The sequence below is a fragment of the Pygocentrus nattereri genome, chromosome 27, assembly GCF_015220715.1.
Source record: "Pygocentrus nattereri isolate fPygNat1 chromosome 27, fPygNat1.pri, whole genome shotgun sequence".
In the NCBI taxonomy this organism is placed as follows: Eukaryota; Metazoa; Chordata; class Actinopteri; order Characiformes; family Serrasalmidae; genus Pygocentrus; species Pygocentrus nattereri.
In genome coordinates, this window is record NC_051237.1 from 15,481,968 (window position 1) to 15,490,063 (window position 8,096).

The 8,096-nt window shown below is 42.1% G+C and overlaps 1 protein-coding gene across 1 annotated transcript; it reads left to right on the top strand.

Annotated features, from left to right (window-relative positions):
• The first annotated feature begins 371 nt into the window (after positions 1-371).
• galr2b (galanin receptor 2b) lies at positions 372-7,890 on the top strand. The gene is made up of 4 exons (XM_017707463.2): positions 372-565; positions 2,572-2,617; positions 3,156-3,536; positions 6,330-7,890. Exons 3-4 carry the CDS (start codon positions 3,163-3,165, stop codon positions 7,090-7,092), a joined length of 1,137 nt encoding a protein of 378 aa, XP_017562952.2. The 5' UTR covers positions 372-565; positions 2,572-2,617; positions 3,156-3,162; the 3' UTR covers positions 7,093-7,890.
• The last annotated feature ends 206 nt before the right edge of the window (positions 7,891-8,096 follow it).

An 8,096-nucleotide genomic window follows, 5' to 3' on the forward strand; every position in this document is an offset into this window, starting at 1 on the left:
TCTTTTTCTAAGGACCCCCTGAGCAGCAGGCAAAATTCTTCACACATTCTATCATTTCAGTCTAGGAGAAATTATTGAGATGTTAAGGATTGTTTTTATTATTGTTTTTATTTTATTATTTATTTTATTATCCAAGCCAAGAACCATTTTGGAAGAGTGGCATTTGAGATCTTCTAAATGCACCGTGAGTGTGTGTGTGTGTGTTTGTGTGTGTGTGTGTGTGTGTGTGTGTGTGTGTGTGTGTGTGTGTGTTGTAGAGAGTGCAACACTGCACCTTTATTCTGTCTCTCCTTTCTTTCTGCAGTGATGTGTGAACATCGAACAGAATGTGGAGGAGGAGCTTCCATGTGAGAGGGAGAGAGATAGAGAGAGAGTGAGGGAGCGAGTGAAAAAGGGATAGAGAAACACACAGGGAAGCAGGATAGCAATGGGAGCAGAGAAAAGGAGATGCTGTTGAAGTATTGAAAGCAGAATTCCCAGCATTTTTAAGAGTGGAATACAGGACATCAACATGACAATGGGGCTGACCAATGGATAATTAGTTATGCTGCATCCTGTTGCCTGAGTAAGTAAAGGATCCTGATAAAAATTCACTCGTTCTGATTTGTGATGCATGCACACTGGAACATACATTTAGACATTTCCACTCATCTCACGCATAAAACACGAGGTTTGGTCTTGATGGCTGTGGTGAGGGTCTTTCTGATGTTGTGCTTTTTGTTCTGAATTCAAAAGTCTTTCTCCACCAAGCGCTAGCATGATCTTAGTTCTGAGATCTTTCGTTGTCCCCCATTACCAGCTTTCTTTCATCTATAGACTTGAATGTATATATGCACATACTGTACGTGAATCCTCAAAAGAAAATGTTACCTTTGTGCATTTCTGAACTACAAACAGCTACACAATTTGCAACATGCCTTTAAGCTTTTCATAAGCCATAGAGTTCTGTTCCAAGGCAGAGATGGAAAAGAATGAAACCATAAAATCAGATCAGATTATTATGGAAATCAGCCATTGTCTAGAACTTAATTGAAAGATTGAAAGCCAGCGCTTCCCTCCGAGGACCTGTCAAATGGCAAGATGGAACCACTGTTCCAGCCTCTGTGGTTCATCAGAGCATCAGCCATCCCTCTTTCATATGGACACCGGCTCTTTTTGTGCTCTGTGGTGGGCAGGTGACAGCGACCAGCTCAAGGCAAGTCCCTGAGGAGGAATTAAAGATATGCTATGTGCGTGTTCTCTTGAGGCAACGGTGCAGAAGCGGCTCTGAGTTCAGTTTAACAGATGCTGCTGGCCAGATAGACTGATAGATCTGAGGGATCCAGGCTAGGAGGCTGAACATAAGCCATACTCAGGGGGGACCTAAAGTCAGTCAGTTAGCCAGTCTGTTTTTCCTCCTTTAGTATTGTTTTGGTGGTACGGTCTTAGGTAAACTGTTTTTACACAGCTGTCGCAAGACAAAATTGCAGTGAAGCTGAATTTAACTGCCAGCAGGGAACCTGCAGTAAACATCTAATAACTAGGTTCCATCATGTGGCTGGAGTGCCTTTTACATCAGCGTTAGTAGCTATACGTGAACGGAGACTTAAGTATTGCCATGAGTGAGGAGGAGATTCTAGAGGCTTGCTGGCCATCACTTCGCCTGAGGGCAACACAGACAGAGCACCTGGTTGGTTTTGAAGGGCAAACTTCTCTCTCCTTCTCTCATTCTAAATCTCCTTTTTTCTTCCTGCTATCCTTGTCTCTTTCCCATCTCTTCCTCCCTTTCCCCAACCTTGCTCTTCAAATACGCAAAATTCTGCGCAATCCCTATTCACGTGGTGCGGAATGCTCTCGTGACAGCTCACATGCTCTGCCTTGTTTACTTCTAGCCTTGTTGAATCCCAGTCAGCAGGATTGCGCCAGCTTTCATCCACTGATGCAGTTGCCTTGTGGAGAGCGTCAGTGATGAGTCATTTGAGATAAACTGTCAAACTGCTATTAAAATCAAAAGCATGCACCAACAAAATGACTCAGAATGTTTCCATGTGGGTAAATCAGGTCAAGTTTAATATCACAACCCTCGATGTTTTTATAGCAAACATAGTACTGGATAGGTAAAGTGCATTTTGATATACCCTGGTGCTTTCTTTGTGCTAGTTGGAGCAGCTCCAAGGACTTTTTTTTACTGCAACAGGATGCAACGCCCTTCATTTATTAATCCTATTCCCTTTGAAAACCCTTGAAAGTGCTCCCATGCTTTCTAAATCTTGCCTCAGTAGGAGTCTTTGATATTTCAGACCAGGTTTGTCTTAATTCTTTAATAAAAGATTCTCACTCAGTGCCTGAGGTGCTGTGAGCCTGCTTGTTTTCAGCGTCAAATGACTGCCAGAGTGCGGCTCTAGCACCCCCCACATCCATTCGGAATTCATATTTCACACCACAGACATTCTGCTGTTATGAGTTAATGCATAACACAGGTGGGAAATGAAGTGAGAACACCGAGCCGATCTCTTATTCACCAGAAATATAAGGGAAAACTTGTCCATGGCAGAAATAAAAATTGAAAACGGTCTCTTTTTTTTTCCACAGATCAATTTCTGAGGGTGACGAAAACACTCAACTGTTAAAAGCACTGGTATGATTTTCCTTTTCTTTCACTCATCTAATGTTCAGTCCACATTGTTGCACCTTGCACAGCTTTCATCTCATCCAACTGCCTTTCCATTCTGATATGAGTAATAATCTCTTATGAACACAAGTACATCAAGAGTATCAGGGCCTGTGAACTAATCAGTTTCCTCAGTGATTGTTTGAAAAAGGAGAGTGGTCTCTCATCTGACACGGTTTTATCTCACAGGCTTTGTAGTTGCACTCACTTTCATGGCTCATGCTGAACATCACCGCCATTTGAGTCAGACCTAATGAAGATCGTCACACTCCATCTTGATCGTTTCTGTCCTGATGTGAACTCCTTCATGATGCCATGTCATCAAAAGCAACAAAGCTGATGCCTTTACATCATTCAAAATTCATGAAAATGTACCAGTTGGGTTCAATATGAGACGCCATAGCCACATATCTTGAGCGAATAATAAATGAAAACTGCAAAACAGCATAATGCATTCAAAATGCAGCCCCCTCAGTGCCTACTAACGGATATGACTTTTTTACAGGCACACAATGTCCGAGCACGAGGATCTGAGCAAAGCCATGGGTCACTGGAACTCCTCGGAGAGCTACCAGCTGAATCCAGCCAGTGTAATTGTGTCTGTAGTCTTCTCGCTCATTTTCCTGCTGGGAACGGTGGGGAACAGTCTGGTGCTGGCTGTGCTCCTCCGCAGCGGCCAGGTGGGCTACAACACCACCAACCTGTTCATCCTCAATCTCAGCGTGGCTGACTTCTTCTTCATCATCTTCTGCGTGCCTTTCCAAGCCACCATCTACTCGCTGGAGGGCTGGGTGTTCGGCTCCTTCATGTGTAAAGTGGTGCACTTCTTCATTAACCTCACCATGTACGCCAGTAGCTTCACACTCGCTGCCGTCTCTGTCGACAGGTACTCCAGCTCACTATTTAGAAGCATTATAGCACATTAGATGAGATAACAGGGTGGTCTGGAAATGATACAATGGCTGTATAATGAACTAAGCTGCTTCTTAATTCAAAGAGACTAAACTATTAGGCTGTAAATAAGAAGTTTGAGTACATTTGCAGCAAGTTGTTTATTTTAATCATGATGTTTTGGAGTAATATAAGTAGTTTAACTATGAAGGTGTCTGTTTTATGTTTTTAGCTCACCATGCTCACTCTCGTTTTACATCAGAGGTGAAGCTATAGGGGTGGCCAGAGTGGCACTGCCTCTGCCTGACTCTGAGTTGCTGGTTGTCTGGTTGCCACCCTAAAACTTTCTTTCAGATAGCTAGATGATCAGAATGCTTCCACCTACTCTGCTGGGAGAAAGTAGTTCAGCTTATGACCACCAGCAGATCGAATCTAAAGTAAACTTTATAGCAAAGTTTTCTGGTAGCAAAGTTTTCTCAATGTCCTCCAGCACCAGGACTCTTATTTTTAATTAAATATTTGTAGCCGACCCTGAATTTTGCTATAATGGATGAGGGCCACTGGGACATGTACAAAACATCATTCAAACAGTTCAACGAGAAAAAAGTGCAGTAGGAGAGACCGGCTTGCTAGTCACCCAAAACTCGTAAAGCTTGTCATAGAAAAATACAAATCCTACTCTACTGTCTTGCTTTGCACACAAGAGTAAAACCCAATATAACTTTAATATGCTGATGATTTAATATGCTCCTAGCATTAATGTCTTCAGTTTTAATGATCTAGTTAAAGACTGTGCCAGATTTGGATAACAACAGTTGGTGTGCCTGACCACTTTCATGCTTAATACAAATGTTTGAACACTTCCCTTAAATCCACATAACAGTCCTTCTCTCATTTATGTCTCTAAAATACTGACAATATCACTGATAAGTAAATCTGCACTATGTAAGATTTGGGGATTTGGAGATCCCTCTGGTGTAAATGTGTAATTGCATGTGTAGAAGTGCATCATGTAATGCTTGTGTTTCGAACCACTCCCTCGAGTGGATAAATCTGATGATTGCAAGAGCGTTAAAAAAAAAAACAAAAAAAAAACAGTATTCAAAGAGAACTTGACTAAAGGGAACAAAGAAAGAAAGCTTGTCAAGATGTAAGTGAATGATCTACTATTGTCATCATATCTTCATTGGTATAGTTTTTTATTTAAGTTAAGTGATACTTTTTTAACCCCACAAACGGGGAAAATTCCACCTCCGCATTTAACCCATCCGTGAAGTGAAACACCACATACACACATCTATGCATGGTGCCCAGGGAACAATTGGGGGTTAGGTGTCTTGCTCAAGGACACCTCAGTCACAGACTGTCAGCACTGGGGATTGAACCGGCGACCTTCCGGTCACAGGGCCAGTTTCCTAACCTCCAGCCCACAACTGCCCCCAAAATAAGGTGTTAAATCAGACCTACTTTTTCGAGCCAGTATGTGTGATGTTAATATATAAAGACATATGATGTGTTCCTGAAAACTCTGACGACATCCGACCTGATGCCTCTGAGTTTTAAATGATTATTTCAGACTATACAGGGAGACCTGCAGCAGCACACAGACACCATATTTTATCCTGGTTCATTTTCTCTTAACTCAGTAACGCTACTTCTTTCAAAAAAAAAATCTACTTATTCAGATATCTGCTCTACTCACACAAACTTTTCCATTTCCATAAATCCCAGTATGAATATAGTAAAGTAAGTGAGAGTGGATGTTTGTGTTTCTCGCTGTTCTCTTGACTGCCCTTTTAAAATACCCTGATCTTTGCCCATTTTGTCACAATATAATAATGGTGTAGTTCAATCTTCAGCTATTTAGTGTGAGCAAACTAAACTGACAGCTACTGCTTTATACACGTTATACATATTAGCAGCTCTTTATTAGCCACAAGTATCTTCATATACCACATTTTATCAGTAGTCTCCTCAACCTGGAACAACACAAATGTTTTATCCACATGAGGGCCAATTAATGAACTGGGCACCTGCTGCTTTCTAAAGACAGTCCTAAAGGTGTAAAGGTGAAAAGCAATTACAGCAGGTTAACGAAACACCTCCTCCTAGGAGTCAATTAGTCCACTCTTTAGACAAGACCTTTAAAATAGCCGCCAAATCCACTCAACACAAACTTTTACTCATATTTCATACAACACTGTTTTATGTGACATTATGCATATTAGGAATCATGCTGGTCTTCGCTGCTAGGTGAAGTCTAGGAAAGGACTCAAGAGTAACAGTAACTAAGCAATCAGACTGACCTCAAATGAGGTGAGTAGCTGACCTTAAATGTAAAGGGAAAAAGAAACAGCTGAAACAACAGCACTGATCTGTAAAGGTTGTGCCCTCAGCCTGGTGAAATGAGGTGCTATCAGATTTCAGCCATAGGGGCAATACCCTCCATCTTCTCTGAGTGTTTACCTTTGGAGTAAGGGGGAAAAAAATTGACACTTCCACACTTGGTGGGGAAAATTGTGCCAGACACAATGGACACTGTGAATTGCCACTGGCAATTACCTCCCCAGCAAGTGAAGACGAACAACACAACCTTATTTCCTCCCCGGAAATTATGTTACCACCACATTAATGTCGTGGGGTTACAATGAACTTTTGTGGAACTCAAACTTACAGAAAGCTGTTGGTTAAAAGCAATCTTACTCTTTTTGACTTTTTTGACATATCATTCTCATAATATCTTTGTCAAAAGAAGATAATGAAATAATGTCCATCTCTCATTTTGCAGATACTTGGCCATTCGATACCCCCTGCGCTCCAGAGAATTACGAACGCCCTGTAATGCAGTCGTTGCCATGGTAATAATTTGGGGTCTCTCTCTTATTTTTGCCGGCCCTTACTTGAGTTATTATGACCTCATCGACTTCGAGAACAGTAACGTGTGTGTTCCTGGTTGGGAAGAGCATAACCGCAAGGTGCTGGACACTTGCACCTTTGTGTTTGGCTACGTCATCCCCGTGCTCATCGTCAGCCTGTCCTACACACGCACTATCAAGTACCTGTGGACAGCCGTGGACCCTCTGGATGGCATGTCCGAGTCTAAGCGTGCCAAGCGCAAAGTGACCAAGATGATCATCATCGTCACCGTGCTCTTCTGCATTTGCTGGCTGCCCTACCACGTGGTCATCCTCTGCTACCTCTACGGAGACTTCCCCTTCAACCAGACCACCTACGCGTTCAGGCTGCTCTCGCACTGTATGGCCTACGCCAACTCCTGCCTCAACCCCATCGTCTATGCCCTTGTGTCCAAGCATTTCCGCAAGGGCTTTAAGAAAGTCTTCAGCTGCATCCTCAGCAAAAAGGGCCGCAACAAGGTGCACGTGGTTCATGTGGCCAACACCGTGCCTGGCTTCGAAGGTGGATCCACTGAAGTATCACACATGAATGAGGAGAACGGCAGACAGAACGAGCGTGAGATGGTCGACCGTCCACTTACTGAGTCACAGGACGCTACAATGGACATAACATTACCCTTCCAGAACCAGCCATGAGAATACAGAGCACAGCCAAAGGTGCTATACAGAAAGCCTTACTGAACTGTGAAACCAATGGACTGCAGCTACTGGACATGACTGTGGTCTAGCGTGGAACACTGTAGACAATGGTTACCTCAACTGCTTTCCTGAAGGACAAAAGTAAACAAATGTCCAATACATTTTTGGTATAATTATTGTGTTTTTTTTGTTTGTTTGGTTTTGTTGTGATTACCATGTTTACATGCTTGTGTTAATGTATTATTTCAAAGCTGCAAGTATCTATTATCACTGTATAAAAGGTTGGCCATCAGAGCATGTTGCAATATACAATGTTTCTGTAATAATTTAATGATCTTGTGGAATTTTGCAGCCAGTAATTTCAGTAATGCACTTTAACGTCTCAAAAATTCTATATTGGCATATAAATAATTCTGACTTCTCTTCAAGCAAATTGCCTTTCAGAAAGACACTTGTGATTTCCTCCCTTCTGTCATATGTCTGCTTTCTATTGCTTGTGATCTTCTTACATAGGCTGTGTCTATAATTGCACTGATTCTTGGGGTTTTCATCACTGACATCCCCAGTCTTCTGCCATGTTTACCTAGCAGTCACATGAAAACACATGGGCTCATATCATGTCTTAGCACTTTCTATGGAAAACATCAAAAATTTACAATCTTCTTATGGCTCTTGTAATGACTGCCTTACATTTATGTCTTACTCTCCTTCAGTAAAATGTACAGAGTGTTATGTTTGATATTTAAGATATGATAGTGATGTTGGTGAATTTCAATAAAGGGAATATTGTACGGATGTATGATTTTGTGGCCTGTTTAACAGTGAAATAGAAACAGAACTACATCACAAGAGCCTCTCAAATTCCACATTGCTGTGTCCAGTTTACAGCCTGCAAATTTACATGACCAGGGTGAGACTGAGCTGCAATGCCAAGGCCCAATGCCATTTCTTCTTTTTACCCCTACCACTGGTTTTCGAGTGTCACCCTACCCCCCTGGAAT